The 17,707-nt window shown below is 43.6% G+C and overlaps 1 protein-coding gene across 5 annotated transcripts in view; it reads left to right on the plus strand.

The window, feature by feature from the left end:
* Positions 1 to 7,898: 7,898 nt before the first annotated feature.
* Positions 7,899 to 17,707, plus strand: part of SLC15A2 (solute carrier family 15 member 2) — a 57,019-nt gene continuing 47,210 nt past the window's right edge. For 2 of the 5 annotated variants that reach the window (XR_005626462.1, XM_039698457.1), the window contains exons 1-2: positions 7,902 to 8,091; positions 13,947 to 14,021. Coding sequence is in view for 4 of the 5 variants with exons in the window: in XM_039698457.1 (XP_039554391.1) it covers positions 8,025 to 8,091; positions 13,947 to 14,021 (142 nt within the window). In the remaining variant the exon portion in view is untranslated. Of the gene's footprint in view, positions 8,092 to 13,946; positions 14,022 to 16,751; positions 16,814 to 17,707 lie in introns of those variants that run through there. The other 3 variants (XM_039698504.1, XM_039698475.1, XM_039698483.1) reach the window with 3 other exon arrangements.

The raw sequence follows: 17,707 nt of genomic DNA on the forward strand, positions 1-17,707 counted from the left end.
AAGATAGCTGCAGTCACATGATAAGTCTGCTCAGAACTGGAAAGTTAATATGAATCTTACATTCTAGAGCACTGCCCTCTACTTGGCTTTGTCAAACAGCCTGATCTAGTAATGGCATGTATTCCTTAACCTGATTCCATTACCAACTTTGCTGACTTCTATTCTGAAAAAAGTTTGTTGATTTTTATTTTGTAAATTTTAACCTCTTCAAAAAATACTCCAAGTGCACTAAATAGATCATCTTTTGCCCTAGAACCCTTTTTGGCTTGATAATTAAGAGATTGATCACCCCCAGCAACAGACATAAAGGTTCAAACAGTACATAACTGTTCTCTGTACTTATGCAATAAAAGTGGGTTTACTTTTACAGTGGTAATTTCAGCAGCAGTTTAAATCAAAACCCTGTTGATAATCAGGAAAATCTTCCTTTAAAGAGAAATGCAGTGCAAGTGAGCTTGTTAGTATTATGGGCACATTATTGTCTCCACTTTCCTCAATCAGCTTTTATTCATGCTTTTACAATAGGTGTAAATTTTTATATTTCCTTAGGCAAGCAGAAGAATGAACTGAACATCTAGAAGATTACTTAAAATAGGTTATGGTGATAAGAAATAGACAATCCTGTACAATGTTGAAAAGGTCAGTGGATTAGAGTGCTGATTTCTGCAAATGGGCAGCCCTACTCTTCTGGGGCTGGCAGGCAGCTGAAAAAGAAAAAAATTGACAGGGGGGTGTTCAAAATCTAGTGGGGTGTTTTCTGTATGGATGTGCTAGGGAATTTGGGAGGGAGAATGGTGGAGAAACATTTCTGCAGTATGAGGCACAACCAGTGGGTGAATGGTGTCTGAAAGAGGAATCGTATTGTGAGGTTGAGGACTTGCTCCTGTGTCAGACCCAGATTCCCTCAGATGTGCCTTGTCTTCATCCCTCAGCCCTGGTTTGCCTTGTAGGTATAGGAGAAGTGAGGAAGCCCAGGGAAGTGGCTTTGTACCTTTGTGCGTGATACAGTGACAAACACTGCTCTGGGTTGGATGCTCTCAAGCAGTACTAAAAATGTAGGGCAGTCAGTTTTATTTTTCCATTCTCTTGACTATGTGGCTTTAAAAAGTTGAAATAAATCAGTGAGATATTTCTGGGCTAAAATTTCATGAGAGCTCCTGTCAAGCACATGCTTGCTGCTCTACATGACTATTTCCAAGCTGCGCTGGCTCTGACAAGTAACATGGTGGTTGCTCTCACTTGCATTGTTTCCAAGGTGGAGCTTTTGTTTTTGCTATTTTCTAAGTCCAGCCAAAGGAGTCTGGATCAGCCACAGCAGGCCCATCAAGCCTCTCTGTAGAAACTCTAAATGATTTGTGTTTGTGGTTGATCTGAGAATCACGCATTTCCTTATATCAGGACTGTGATTCCTGTTGGCTCCAAGGAGAATCTGTTCACTTGAATATCTAGAAAGACATGTTAATTATGATCCTTTCTGCTCCTTTAATATCTGGATAGTACCTTGCTGTCCTCTTCTGAGCCAAGACCACTCCTGACTCAGTTTGGATGCTCCATGCTATGTGTTGCTCATGCCTGACTAGGGACAGCTGTTCTGTGTGAATAGCTGCACAGCAGAAAATGCTGTGGTCCTGAGGATGCCCCATCTCAGACAGGAGTCACTGCCCTGTGTTTTCCTCCTGTCTGAGTGCTGTGTTGTAAACTCATGAATTTTGGTTGCAAAGTGCTATCATTCCAATTTTCAAGCAAGAGGAGAGAAATGGTGGTGCCAGATTCAGTGCAGCATTAACTAAAGGTGGTGGGTATGCATTACATTATTGTTGGCCTTTTTATCTCTGCTCCTTTCTTTTTTTTTTTATGACTAGCAAGATGACAATAAGTCAGCTCAGGTTGACTGCTCCTTGCCTGAAGGGCCATGAGTGTTTCAAGAGATGGCTTTGTGATGGCTTCTCAGACATTTTAAATGTTAAGCCTTTTATGTTTGCCAGAATGCAAGATTCCTCATAAATCAGTTCTTAACAGAGCAAGTTCAGATCCTGTGATACAAACAGGCTCCTTTTCAACCAACAGGGATGGATTCAGCTATGATTTGGCTTCTCAGGCCTGATAAAATTTGCAGGAATACCTATTCCTTGAGCAGAGCCTGCACCTTCTTTAGGTGCCTAGTCAAATGGTTCTCCTAGAAATTATAAGATGGGTGTAGCAGTTTGGTTTGCTTTGTCCTGGAGAGTTATGTCTCCACTCTTACCTCATATTTTCTGCAGTCAATGACAGATGAGCATGGCTTTGATATCTGCTTGGTTTTTTTCTTGGGAAGTCAAATAGAATCAGTAGCTCATTTTAGGTGGGCTGCTGGATTGGTGCAAAAAGGCATTGCAACTGTATTTTGTTAGCAGTGGGGAAATGCAGGGCTGATCACCTTAGCTAACAGGGCTAGAATGAGTGTGGAGACTTCCACAGCTGACAGGAAGGAAAAAGACCAGGGAAGGGGAATCTGTAGATCAGTCACCTTTCACATACTGAAGAACAGAGAGGCAAATCCATCTGTCAGCTGATAGCCCATCACCATGGTTCTAGGGTGACTCAGAGGACAAGCACTCTATAGCTGTATGCTGGGAGAAAAAGATTCATTGAGCTTCTGTTGCGTGCCCTGAAGCCAAAGAATATTTATTTCATGGACAACTCAGTGCTAGGATTGACATTTTCATATCATATCCTTTGGGGCAGGTGCTTGGCTCTGCTTCTTTGTGTCAGCCCATCCTTTGTCTTGGTTTTGGCTTCCTTTTGCCTTCCCATTTCTGGCTCACCTTGGTTCATCACATTTCAAATTACTTTCATTTTTGCTGCCTGCCAGGGTGGGGTAGGGGCCAAAACTATACTAGAGCAGGAGGTGCTGCACATGCAGCTTTTACTGGCAGATACAGCTGTGCAGTCCAAGCCAATGGTCCCAGAGGTTCCTCCTTATCCTGTAAGCAGGCAGGGAGCCTGGTGCCTTCAAGGACTCTGGCCTAAGAAAGCCCTTTGTGACTTGTCCTGTAGCAAGGAGTTAAGTGATGCAGACTTGCCTCTCTCCGGGCCGTCCATCTAGCCTCAGATAGAGAAGGGGAGCTGCTTACTGTGCAGTCTAAGCTGTGTTTGGCCATTCTGCCATTTGGGCAGACCTGTGCCCCTCTCTGGCTTGCACAGGAAAACCAGCTGCCTCAGGCAGTCACCCAATGCATCTGCCAAAACTTTCATTGGCATGGCCAGAGTCATCTGTTCTGCATGAATGGGGCTGACCAGCATCTGGCAAATCTCTGCACCACTAGGATCTGTTGTAAAGGGCAAGTGACCAAGTACTCCAACAGCAGGGCTGTAGGGCAGAATTTAGTAAACAATGGCTCTGCCCTGGCATGGGTGCCTTTGAGCTTTCAGCTCAAAAGAGTTGGGCTCTTTCCCCATTTAAAATCACTTGAATCCACAGGGTCCAGCAGAGTCACAATATCTGTTACATAGGCAGTTTTTTGGGTGCCTATGTCTTCAGATTCAGTGGCTCTGGCAGCCAGCACATAGCTGAGGTATCTGAGAGTCTGCTGCAGTGAGGTAGGGCTGCATGGGGTGCACAGGTAGGGCAGATTTGGCCCATGCAGGTGGCAGATAGCCATTCTTTTTGCCCTGCCCTTCCCTAAAGCAAACACAACTTCAGAGCTTGACCTTGGCTGACTGGAAAATGAGCCATGTTCACTGAAGAGGCAGCTGAGGCAGTGTAAACTGGTGTTGTCACTCACTGGCACTACCCTGCCTCACTGCATATGGTTTGTCTGGGCCAGCGCTCCATTAGTGAGGTGCAGAAGTGGAAGGAGTGTACATTGGCAATTCAGTTGTCTGTCTCTAGAAGATCTGGGAATTTAACAGTCTTAGAGACTTAAAGATGCACATTTCCACCTCACCAGAATGTCTGAGATTTAGAAAATCTTCCTATCCTGAGGCAGAACAAACTGCCTGTATTTTGAAAAGAACGAAAACATGAAAAATATGGCTTGAGTCAGTAATGTTTTTGACATGTTTTTTTCAATTGTTCAAAGCTTTTATGATGTGTTTGCAGATTTTCTATCTAGACCAACTAAAATCTTTGAAATTACATATTTGAATAATGCTGAAATCTCATTCTCTCTCGGATTTCGTAAATAAAGACAATCTTCTCAATTCCTTTCCCCGCAAGCCCATAGTTTTCACTGGTTTAAGTGAATGCCTACTTTCTGCTTAAAAAAAAATCAGTTGGTGTAATGTAAATCTCCTTGATTAAATTAGAAAGAGCTTTTGAGGAGCAAAGTCAGGGAATTTATCTCCTGTATGATAAATGGTGTCAAAGAGGTTACCACTGGATATAAAGTTAACCTGGGAACTAGTTTTTCCTATCTTCTAGCTCAGTTTTAAAATCTGGTAATTCTGTCTTTGGTTTGAGTCAGGAAATCAGTGTCAGAAGCCTCACAAAGCACTTAGAGATCATCTGAGCATGAGGCAGCAAACAGAGATCAACATCCTGAGGTTTTATAGCCCTAACAGCAAGCAAAGACATTAGCTTCTCATCCACTGGAAGTTGATTCCAAATCCCTGTAAAGGGCTTCAAGAAAATGTATGTTATTGAATTGTATCCTCAGCTAAGTCTCCCTTCATACTAGGTCTTGTAGCTGCTTGACTACAATGTCATCGTGGTGCATGTTGGGCAGGATGATGCTGGCACATTAAGCTGGCTGGATGTGCACATATTCATATGTATTTTGATTGTATGTGACAACTGTAATTGTTTGAACATTCACCTGAGGAGGGCTCAACTGAGGTGCAAGGGAAGCAACCCTGCCTGGCCAAGGTACAGCAGCCAAGAGTAACAAACCCCAGCAATTGCCCAATTAAAGCTAAGCCCCTCTTTAATCAAGATAGTCAAGTTAAGAGGCCCTCGGGATTTTTGTGAGAAGGAGGAAATTCTAATCATTGCAAAGGGAATTGCTTCTTTTTCTACCAGGTTTGAAGTTGCCCCCAAACTTGCAGATGCTAATTTTGAAAAGGAGAATCATTAGTTTTTAATAAAGAGTGTGCTCCTTGGGAGGTATGGAGATGGACTGAAAGCATTTTACCATTCAGTTTAGAGTTCATTAGTGCACCCATCAGGGAAAATGTGTGAGAAAAGTGAAATCAGATGAATATTCCTTATTTAACTCCAAACCAGTAATTTGGGGGAAAAAAAGGCAATTTCTTCTAAATCTGGGTTCCAGGTGACTGCTTTTTATCTGAGCTCCATTAAATTATTCCCCTGCTAAATTTTCATGAAATAGGCTTTTTGCTCCAGCAGACACTGACTCCCTGAGATCATTTTGAAAGCAAAACATTCTGTTTTTATTAGTAATGATACATCTTCCACCCTGGTGCTGTGAGGAGCTTGAGGAAGATGTTTGTACCTCGGTGTCAATTTTCTGCACTGAATCCCTGTTTTTTCACTGACATGGGAATGGGCAGGATGAGCTGGTTCCTGTTTGTCTCCCTGGCTGTGGGTAGCACCAGGGTACAACAGAAAGTCATGAGAGCACCTGGCAGTGATTCTGCCTCCAGACAAGTCAAGAGGCAGCATCCCTGGTCTCACACTCACTGCTCAGGCTTGTAGCTCGATCCCTCTCACCCTCACCCCCACTGCAGTGTGAGACTGCAGAGAGGAGACTCTCTTTGGGCTCAGTTATGGTAATTTCTTCCTTCCTTGGTTGTCCCATGTGATTAATTCCCAGCTTTTATTTCTATGTGGCAACCACCAGGCACAATTTTTCTACAGGCTGCTATTTATTCTGGACTTGCACATGGCAAGTTTCCTATACAACCCTTTTTAAAAACACACATTTATTTGCTTTTACTGACTCTGGTCAAAGCAGCTATTCTGAAATCCCATAGGGATGGAGCATTAGGGGCAGACAAATGTGATGAGCTGGAGCTGCTCCACATACCAAGTGCAGCTGGTTGAAAATAGCCTTGACCTTTTTATAAACTGAAGTGTTGTCCAGCCCTGTTTTCACTGACCTGACATATTAATGTGCTAAGGGGATTGGGCAGAATTGCCTCAACATTTCCCAGATGGTCATTTCTTGGGATATGTTTGCCTTGACAGATTTCTTCCTGTGCATGAACTCTGAGGTAGAAGGAATCTTTTACAAAGATTTTGTATTACTATCTATGATTTTTATGGCAAATTGAGCTCCCTTCATGTTGTTTTGCTTCCCTTCTTTCTTCTCCTTGGTGACCTCATAGCCCGAATTCCAGCCTTTATGTCCCTCATTTCTTGTCTCTGCTGTCTCTGAGGAGGGCTCTGTATCCATGACCCAGCCATATGAGGTTTGGATGCTTGTGCTGCAGTCTGAAGGGCTGTTCACATGGCATGATCAGACTGGGATCAGACTGTGTGTAGAAGACCCCAGAATTCTGGAATTCCCTGCCAGAAGCAGCAATGGAAACAACAAGCTGGATTTGGGGATTCTAGGTTCTTGCCTCTATGCTGGGAAGTCTGGAAGACCCCATACTCCAAGGATTTGCAGGATCCTCACTGTGGGAATGAGCTGGGTTTCCTGGGCTGCCAGAGGCTACCGGGACTGCGACCCAGATATCCTCACTCCAGTGCAGTCCTGCCAACATTCAAGGAGGAGATTCCTATCAAGCCATTTTACTACAGGTTTGGCTTCACAGGCAATGCAGAGCCTAGATGAGAGGAGAATCAGGCCTTTAATCTCAAGGAATGCAATGGCATTTTATCATGTCCTCTGAATTATTCTGCCACAAGCATCTTGAATGTCTGGTTTATCTCCTCTAAAATGATCCGTATATACTGCTCATCAATCACCTTTATTTCACAACTAACATGCCACAGGTGGTTTAGCAACCTGAGTGTTTGGACTGAAATTATTGTGTTTTCTGGAGCTCTGGGCCTGAACCAGGAGGAAGCTGCTGGTGCATTTGAGATGTTTGGGTGCTGTGGAGATGGAGCATGGGGTGCTTGGGTGGATGGCTGGTCAGCCACCTGTGTCAGGCTCTGTCTTTCTGCATGCCAGCTCTCAGGAGCAGCAAATTTCAGCTTTACAGTAGATTATGAAGGCAAGAGTGAAGCAAGTGAAAACTTCTTTTCTTTCTCAGTTAAAACACTCAGGGTTACTTTGTCTTAGGAACACAGGTCTACCTGCCTGGCTTTCTCCTATTTCACTGCAACCTGGATTGAATGGCAAAGTGATTCCTGCATGAGTAGAAATTGGGGGTGCCTGAGAAATGTTCAGCACTCACGGGAGCACTGTTTTTTTTGGAGAAGTTGCTTGTCAGTCACCAAAGCCTAAATCTAATTTTAGGCATTAAGCTGAATTTGAGCTCTTGGAAAACATATGGCATCAATTCTGCTTACTGATCAGTTTTGATAAGTTGGCTTAATATAGTTAAACCCTTTGAGTTGCTTTCCATTCCCCAGCAGGGCATGTGAAAAAAGGAGGAAATTCTAGGGCTGAGAGAGACCAGGTCTGGCCAAGCTAGATCCAATGTACCTGTTTTAGCTGTCTATCCTCCCTGTAGGATCAGCTGTTTATTTTGAGCCCTGCTCTGGAATATGTGCAAGTTGGGAAGGGACCTCATCAATAACTCTGCACTTACAAAGCACTGAATGGTACAGAAAATACAAAACACTGTCTGAAATACATGAAATGATGAAGTAAAGAGTTAATGAATCCTCAAGAAGTTTTAAGTTTGCATAGAGAAATCAGAGAGGGGAGGTTCACCAGTACATTTCTCTGGCCAAACCCACAGATGAAGATTAACTGAAAGTCTCTAGGGACAACAAACAGAACAATGTTTCCTGAGAGGCCAAGAGTTTGTTTTGCCATTTGTTCTCCTTACGTTACCATGGAATACAAGTGCTGCTGTGAGTACAAGAAGAAATAACTTCATACCCTGCATTTATCTCGGACACATCCTGAAGCTTAAACTGGCCATAGTGCTCTTCTTTTGCACTAGACCACTTCACTACTTTCTCCATGGAAATCCCTCCATCTGGGGACACTCCACCGACACCTTTGTGTGAGAGTCTCCACAGAGATTTCCGTAAGTATTGTGCTTGGATTGTGTTCCTGTTCTTTCCATGTTCCCTGGCTGGGAGTGCTCGAGCAGACAGACGTTGTGAGTGTGTGTGTTGGTGGGAGTGGGCTGTTTGGAGGCAATTGTCCAAAATACCCATTCTGAAGCAAAATGAGAGTTGTTCCAATCTGCAAAGCAAACCTGTTTCTAAGATGTGTGTTCATCCAGGTGGAAATCTGGGAGGCATATAATGTAACCTACATGTCCTGTTGTGCTTGAATTGTACTGTCCTTTGTGCTTGTATTACAGATCACTAATGCTGTTAAGTACCTGAAATGGTTTGCAGAAACTACATGACAAATTGTTCTGAAAAACCTATAAGCCTAAGGAAAAAACACCCTTGTTCATGGGGAGAAAGAAAAGCAAAAGGCAGAAAATGAGCAAGCTGCTATTAGTTTTTATGAATTAATCACTCATCTTCAGATCTGACAAAATACTCAGAGGAAGTTGGAGTCTCTTTTTGCTCTATTTTCAGCTGGTGCTTGAAGTAAAAGTGTCAGAAATCTCTGTGCAAAGCCTGTTCTGATGAGATTTCCAGCCAGTTTCATGAATGAACTTGGTTTGGATTAACTGTGAATAAGTTCTTGTGCAGAGAACTAGCAAAGCATGGGTTCATTGATCACAGACACTTCTGTGTGTGGTGTCTGACCCAACACTCAATAAAGGCAATGAGAAACCTACTGGAGCAGCTTATCCAATAGCTGTGGAGCCACTTTGCAGTTTCAAAGCAGCTGGAGTCAGCTGTTCCTAGACACTGGAAACTGGATGGGAGGGAAATTTGCTTATGGTCTATTCACTTGATCTATGGGGGTTTGCATCAGGCCCAGGGACAAGTTCTCTACACCGTACACTGCTCATTTACAAAACTGGTGTAGCAGGCGAGACCTCGTAAGAGTCAAGGTCTCATCTTTTCCTCCTCCTGCACTGATACCTTACTTCCCATCAGTAATTAGCAGGGATGGATGCCTACTTCTTCTGGGATTGTTTAACTGAGGGGACAGTTCCAGGGCTCTCCCCTGAGGCTGTCTCCACAAGTAACAGGTTTTTAAGTTATGCCTCTCTATTGATCCCCCATCTGAACAATTAGCACTCGTGATTGCTCTGAGTGCAAAGGTGTCTGCAATCAACCCCACAATGATATTCAAGGAGAGCACTGTTTTAAAAGGCTGCCTCTCCTGAAGTGTGCTGTGTGTTTTAAATGTGACAGGCTACATGACAGGAGTTGAAACCGAGACATTTGAGGAAGCTTGGAAACTTCTGATCCTTGAACCTTGGCCAAGCCATACTTCCTGAATTTTTTGCTTGGGAGTCTCTGATTCAAGCACAGCATTTCACCTGCTATCCATAGCTTTATCATTCCTGCAGAATAATCACTGTTTTAAGATGCCTGCCTTAATATAACAATGCAATTCTCTAAAAACCCTAAAAATCTGGTGGCTGGTAAATAAGAATTATTGAGAATGATTGTTTCATTTGAGGCATCAATACCTTCAGCAGAGCTGTAAACAGAACAGCTCAGCTTCCTTGAAAATTGCAAAGGAACTTTTATTTTGTTACAAAGCTCACTTTGCCATCTCTGCAAACTCCAGCCAAGGCTCCTGGGGGTCAGATTTTCTGGAGGTGGAAATCCAATATTAAATGTCTGATAGGGCATCGGGGCTACCAATTCTGCTTGTGAGGCTGTGTGAAAAGCTAATATGTGCACTGAGAAGTAAAAGCACTGACTGAATGATCTTTCAGGAGTTGTGGACTCAGTTCTTGTTTCTATGCGATAACTCAATGTGTTCTGTGTGTTTTCTGCACAGCCTTGAGTTGGTTGCTCTTCTTCTTGTTCTCACATGGGCTCAGTTGCTAGACCAGTCTTGCAGTAGGTGGAAGAGACTAGGAGAGGTCAGGTCTCCCATCTGCTCCTTTAAGCAGCCTGGGCAGCCCCACGGCTGGCAGGGCTTCTGCCTGGAGTGACCAGAGTCAGCAAGGAGGCACAGGGCACTGCCATCCTCATCTGGTGTGTGATTCATTCATGTGTGCTGTCACTGCTCCCCCATGCAGCTGTGCCACCACACCACCTGTGCAGCCAAATGCCATACAGGAGATGGGACTTACAGGGAGCGTCCTTCAGGCACTGCTTTTCCTTCACAGCTTTTCTTTCAGAAAGTGGATAGTCCTCTGTTGCTTCTCAGCCTAGCGGCAAAGCTGCTGGGGCTGGCAGCCCTCAGTTTGGGGGTGGATGCAGGAAGACAGGTTGGAGTGAGTCTGCTTGAAGAGTTGTGTGCTGATTAGGGTCAGATGTCATTGCCATAGGGGCACTTAATTGAGGGGGTATCAATAGACAGCAGGCCACCTCTCTAATTTACCTTCCCTGCCTGTTATTTAACAAAACTATTGGGAGAAAGGCTCCATTAACTATACTTTTGTCTTTAATTCTGCAACTGCAGTAAAAGCCAGTATAGGAGAAGTCCCTGAATACAGGATAGAATTGGTTCTGTAATAATAATAATAATAACTTGCTTTCCCTCTTTGAAAATAAATATGGTTCTTAGTAGAGAGATTTACTCATTGCTGGCAGTCAATCAGGCAGGACAATTTGGGCTCTGAGTACTTGATTAGAATAACTTTAAGGAAAATTGCCTTCCTGAATCAAGTAAGGATCCATTAACCTGATGAAACGGGGTTTGCTTATCTGAGAGGTTAAGACTCATAACACAGCTTGGACTGCATTAGATGAGGCCTCTTTTAGAACAGAAAGTAATAAAAACACCATCTGTCATGTCTAGTCAATCAGACCTTGTATAAGAGAGGAATTATTTCTCTGACTTTACCATTATAAGATCATCTGTTTGTTAACAATGGGAAGTGTCAGGAATACTGAAAACTGGTTTTATGACCTCCAATTATTTCTAGCTGCCTTTATCTTGGAGAGAATTAATATTAATCTGAGTTTATACAGGAAAGAAATATTTCTAGATGAATACAATGCCAAGCCATTCCATGTTGAGTCTCTTGTGATTTATTGTTAGAGGTAAAACTGAATGGGAGATAGAGGAAAAAGTGCCATGTATGCTTTTCTTCTGAAAGTGATTATTTCTATAAACAAATCTTTTGCAAGTTGCTGAGCACTCAAAGGTTCTTTGAAGTCAATTGAATGTATTCAATTCACTCAAGTGGCTGTCTGCATCTCAAAAGACTGGCATGGCTAGACCTTCTCATGTAGCATAGGCGTACTGGAGGCTGTGGAAAAGGTGTTTGCATTTTTTGGCATGGATTTATCAAAGCTATTAAATGTTGTCACTAATGGATTTCTCTGACAGTGTGGTCTCCTCTGTTTACTAAGGAGTACTTGGAGACTGTAATGTAAAGACTAAATGCCAGACAGCAAAGACAGCTGTGGGCACAGAAGGTGAAAAGAGCGGTGGAAAGCCTGTACCAGTGTATTCCCACCACCACTGTGCACCAGCTGGGGTGGAAACCATCCCCACTTGTCACACACCACAGGTGGGACTGCAGTGGATGTATTCATATACACCATTGCCTGCTGCTTGGGTGTGTGCCATGCTGCTGCCCAGTGCATTCAGCACTGCTCTATGGCTTCTGGGTCGCTACAAGCTGCAGAACACCAGAGTGGTTTTTGTGTGCCCATGGAGAAAGCATGTCCTTGTTCAGGGTTGCTGTTTGCACAAGAGAAACACACAGAGTGTTTGCAGGTGTGTGATGCAGAACTCAGCTGCTGTGTGGTGGGCACAACCCTATGCAAGATCCCAGGAGGAAGGAGACAGGCTGGGGATAGAGGAGGAGGAGGATTAAAGCAAATGCCTAATTCAGTATTCACTCACAGCCAGAGGATGTGCTCCAGTTAAGGTAATGAGACTGGAGATTTGGGAGAAAGATGGTTGAGCAGGAGGAAGACAGCAGGTGCTCTGGGGTGGCATCAAAGGAAGGCTGAGCACTCCTGGTTCCACTGATGTCAGGTGGATCAGATGCCACTCATCTCCTAGGGAAAAAAGGATCTTTTTTGGGGAGTTAGCATAAGGATGAAGAGTCACAGATGGATTCTTCCTTCTCTGAGAATATAACCCTTATCCCTGCCAAACTCTGAGGGGATTTGTCATGAGTGCCAGTGGAGAACAGACTGCCCTGGGCACAGCATGGCCAAAACAAAAAGAATTGTGCTACAAAGTGTTAGGGTCCCTGGAGACCCAAACTCTGTATGGTTGGATCAACATTAAAAAAAGCAAAAATATCTCCAATTCTGTGCCAGTTCCTCTGGGACCTGATGCAGGGAAAACCCACATGACTCTGCTTTCCCCTGGAGCTGGTGAGAGCTGCTCCCACTCACTGTGTTAGCAAATTGATCCCCCTGGTCACTGCGGGGGGAGGCTGAAAAGAATGGATGGCACTGCAAGCTCGTTATGAAAATGCAGGGAACCAGAGTTAATGAATCTTGGATGAGCCTCTAATCCGCCTGGCCCTTGGTGTGGTGGTAGAGGAAGCTGGGTGGGGAGGATCTGATTAACATCTCAGTGGAAATGACAGACCCTAGAATGCAGAAGGTCCTATCATATCTGTCAGTGCTTGCATCTGGGAGGGGCCACTGTCAGAGCTGAGATCTCTGTGGATTAGATTAGGAAGGTTTTTTTCATCAGAACAGATATATTTTTGGGATTTACATCTTTGTCCCTGGAAGCTTGCCTTGATGAAATACTGATTACACAATTGCAATCTGACTTAAACCACAGCTGAAAAATCAGCTGTGTGCTGGGTTATGGTGCAAATACCCTCTCTGTGATGGCAAAGATTTGAAATTGTGGAGTGCATTGTCTCCTGACACAGGAAAACTTGCACAGAGCAACAATCAGGCTGTTTACTGTGGCTGTATGGAAAAAAAAATCGGAAAAACTGGAATTCCTACCTTCTCTGAGATTTTCTAAGTCCAGTTGCCAGATTAATGAATGAAACCATTTGGAAAACATCCAGATGTACAGGAGATTATGCTGCTTGATGCTTGCTTTATAGACAGTGCAGTTAAGGTTAGGAAACTTGAAATAAGTGCTCAAGGGTCTGACAAGTAATGTAGTCAGAACCAAACCCCAGGGTCCTGCTGGCACATCCTGTAGCCCCTCTTTCACTGCCCAACAGACACCCCCCCCACCCAGTTCCAGGCATCCCTGTGAGCTGGCTGTGAGGAATAGAGTGGCTATGGGATTTCTGGTTTCTCAGCACCAACTGCCTCACTGAAGCCAGTAAAGGCATCATTTTACTCAGGAGCAGGGTGGGAGAGGGAGTGGGACACAGAAGAGAGTTACTGGTCAGCTGAGAGATCAGTGCAGAAAGAGAAATTCCCAAGGCAGTATCTGTCCCAGAGGCTGGAAGTGAGCACGGAGAATAGGGCAATGCACCCATGGGGTGGCTGAGATTGGATACAACTGGAATCTGTCAGCATTCCTCCGGACCCAGGCTGCTGCAGACTGTGATGTCTTTGGTGGCTGAGCTGTCCCTCAGAGCCTGTGGCACAATAAATCAGGAGCTGTTTCTCACTTGTTCTGATAATACTGCAGGCGGGGCGGCTTAACGGAGAGACTGCCGGGTTGACATGCAAGAGGTTTCAGAGGAGTCTACCTTCGTCAAGATGTTTCTTCCTTCTTTTGCTCCTTTTTGAAATGGAGGTACTGATATCTGCTCAGTGAGATGCCCTGAGATACCTGCTGCTGAAAGGCACTATGTGAGATTCTGCTTCTGAAACCACCAGGGAGAAAATGTTCTTGGACACCTCATGGTCCTCAGGTGTTTTCCAAAGTTCTGCCTCACCACCTACATCTTTCTTCCAGCTGCAGGGAAGCACGTCCCACCTTCTCACACCGGGAAGGGGATGACCCAGCCTCAGCTCCAGGCAAGTGGACTGGGTAAATGTTTAGATTTTTTCTGTTTCCAGACTCTCTCTGATATTCAGAAGTTTTGAACAGAGAGCCTGCGTTGAGCCTGAGACAGACAGGTATCTCAGTACCAACAGGTGTGGCACTGGGTGCCTGAGGGACCAGCACACCTTGTGACACTCAGAATTGATCACTTGCACCCAAGAGAGACAAACAGCACTGAGTTATGAATGGAGCTCACATGCACTTGCACACCTATCTTGGCTCTCCTTTTCTGCATTTGTTTTTTTCAGCACTCTCTCTATTGCTGACTTTACATACCTATGTGAACACTAAAACTAGCTATTGTTTCAACTAGGAACTGTCTCTAAGCAGTGGGCAGCATTGCTAAAATGCCTTAAATTTCTATAAAGAGGGAACAAAACACTATCATGAAGGGCAAAACAGAAAAACATCGCAGGGACTGGACATGTTCCCATTGCCTGGAGCACCTGTATGTACGTTTTCTCTATGTCTTGAACTTACTGAAACCAGTGCTCCCAGCCAGTGCATGGTACCTTATACCACAGCAACAAATACATCTTAGAAGTGGAGGGGAACATAGCTGGAAAATTATTCAAGAGGTTTCATAGCCCATTTCCTTAGTGACAGCCTGAACAGTTAAATTATTCCTGATTATCTGTGCAATATATAGTTTTCCTTGGTATTCACTTGCTGTTAGTCAGTGGTTTGTTCTGAAAGACCACAAGTCTTATTCTGGAACCAACTTCCTTTTTTTTTTAGTGGTTTTGTGATACTCTCAACTTCAGAGCCTAGAAAGTAATTTAAATTCATGGTTGTATTTTGTTTGTGCTGAGTTTTCTTCATTTCCTGCCTCAGCTCTCTCATGCCCTGTGTTTTGCTTCAACATTCCATTCAATGAAGAGAAAAATCCTAATTTTTCCTTGCTATCGTAGCTAAATCCTATTTTTTCCTCACTATCTTAAATAATTGTTCAGAAATAAAAGCCCTTCCTCATGTGTTCCTCGTCTCTCCCTGCCCCAATCTTCTAATACAAGTCACAAGCATTACCAAGTGAAGCCTTTTATTTTTCCCAATAACTATTCTCCCTCCAGCTTTTCTTCTCTGTTGCATTGTCTGGCCTGTAGTGCTCATATGTCTTTTCTGCTTGTTTTTCACAGTGCTTGCCCAGAGTCTCACGCTGCTGGCTTTGCCATGCTGTGCTTTGTACTTATCTATGCTGTATCTTCTTATAATATGAATAACACCCCCTGGATCCTGGCCATACTTCCTACATTATAGATTTAAATTCTTCTTACCATCTATCTTTTCTTTAAATCTCTTCTATGCACAGCCTGCTCTTTTTTAGCCATTATTAAAGTTTTGCTTCAATCCTCCTTTCACAAGCCCCTCACAATTTGCCATCATCTTTTTATGAGTTGTTCATGCTGTTCTTCATCTTTTACTTCAGGCTTTGCATCCCTTGTTGCTCTATCAAATGAATCATCACATGTAGGAATTTATTCCTCATTTCATTTTGGAGTTTGATTGTGATCAGCTTAGGCTTCTCAATATTGCACATTGTAGCTATTGCTGTGTGCTTCTTTTCACTCTTAAATTCAGGTGTCTCTCAGTGTTTCCCTAGTGCATCTTTCTAGTCCTCCTGCCCAATTCCACTGGTCATCCTGTGTCCAGCTAATAGCAGAGTTCATCAGGAACTGATGGCCTGTTTGTATCCTTGACTTTATCTTGAGGTGATGGATATGGGACCTTGAAGCAGGTGGGACTTGAGTGAAATAAAAGGTGAAGGATGCAGATGGCTTCAGGGCCATGATGTTGCGTGATGGAGACCCTATTTTACTCTACTGCTGAACTCACTCTAAACTACTTCTGTGTCTGCAGAAAATATTTGGGGTTTTTCTCTGCAGAAGAGTTTCCCTAAAGCCTCTCTGAAAGAAAGTCACAGCAGTTTACAGGTTATGTGAGAAAGCAGAAAGGAGTAAACAATGGAAGTGCACTAGAAAAATTATTGATTCTCCTTCAGGCAGCTCATGGCTTGAAGGTGCAAAAGGGTCACGGGGAACACCTTGTAAATGTTATGTATGCTTTCCTGTGTGATATGTGCAGAACTGGGAACAGAAGCCAGTCTGTCAAAGGTTGGTGAAATCCCGTGTCTTCTCAAAACCATAATCTTCTCACTAGGTGCCCCATCCCTAGAAACATTCACAATCAGGTTTGACAGGGCTCTGAGCAACCTGATCTGGTTGAAGAAGTCCCTGCTTATTGCAGAAGAGTTGGAATGGATGGACTTTGAAGGTGCCCTCCAGCCCTAACTGTTCTGTGATTCTATGATAGTGAAAGACACGTGTAGTTAAGACCAACTCTGTAACTGGGGTACAGTGTCAAAAATTTGCATTTATGGCCAGCTGTAGATCCTGTCTAGTCACAGAGCCAGTCCCTATCCTCAACCAGAAGTAGTAATTTTATTGAAAGATAGTGTAGCTGCAGTGTGAAGTGATTGATCGTGAACATCCATGAAAGGTGCCGTGCAGCCTCAGAGGCTGTATTCCAGAAAGGCAGATTCCCTATGACATTTGAGAGCTGAGCAGAGATGACTTCGGATCAGAAATAAATGGAAGTTTAACTATTTTATTGGTGGCCAAAGGACTGCTGTTGAGAAGTGAAACATTAACAGCAGGGTGAAAGAGAGCCGGGATTGCTTAACGAGGTTCATCTTCAGGCACAGTAGAGCTGGGCACATCCAAGGCACAGAATGGCAGAGGGGGACTGCACACCACAGCCTGCAAAAGAAGCCCAAGCTGGTGAGGAAGTGTTTAAAGATTTCTTCTTGCTGATAGTAGGAGAAACTGAAGGCAAAAAGGCACGAGGAGGGATGAGAAGTTCCTCTGATTGTTGCAGGTTGACTTGTGGCCAGATGACAGGCTCTTAAATGCAGATTAGGTACTTGATATTGTTAGTGGTATTGATCCAAACACTTTCACAATTTTAAGTCTGCAATGGCTAGTGAATAGAGGAGAGATGTGGGTTTGAAGGCTTCTGGCATATTTTTCTGGTTGTTCAAATGATTTGATACATCATTTTCTTGAATTACTTTGAAGTTTGGGAGAAGTCTGCAGGCAATGGAAACCACTCTTGATCTGTATAAATCAGTTAAGCTCTGCTTTTTCTTGTGATCAAAGAATTGGAGAAAATAAGCCAGAAGAGACCTCCGGAGGTTATCATGTCCTTCCAGGGTCTGGTCATTAAGCCCAAAGTGTTGCTGCCACACATTCATCTAGTTTCTTAAAATCTTATCTCAGAAACAGAGAAAGAGGAGAGAAATACATATCTGGTGAAAGGGCTATAAAAGTATGGTCAGTGTACATTAATTAAAAATAAGACTCTATTAAAAGACAAATGTGGCTGAGATGAAAATTAGGAAGGGATTGTACTATGAGATGAATACAGGTAAAAATGAAGAGACTAGTTGACTATAAACAGCTTAAGGTGCACAGTACTGCAGCAGGGAGTGGTGAGAATATGAGGATTGTAAAAGCAAAGTGAAAATGCAGATTCTCTTTCTGAGGATTTGGGAACCAGAAAAAAATTAAATTATGAACTGAAGATCATAGCAAAATGTATTAATGGGAACTTCTGGCTATGCAAGGCATCTGGTAGCTGAATGACATGTAAGCCTGAATCATCCTACAGACTCT

Source organism: Passer montanus, unplaced genomic scaffold (genome assembly GCF_014805655.1).
Source record: "Passer montanus isolate IOZ18808 unplaced genomic scaffold, ASM1480565v1 scaffold1, whole genome shotgun sequence".
Lineage (NCBI taxonomy): Eukaryota > Metazoa > Chordata > Aves > Passeriformes > Passeridae > Passer > Passer montanus.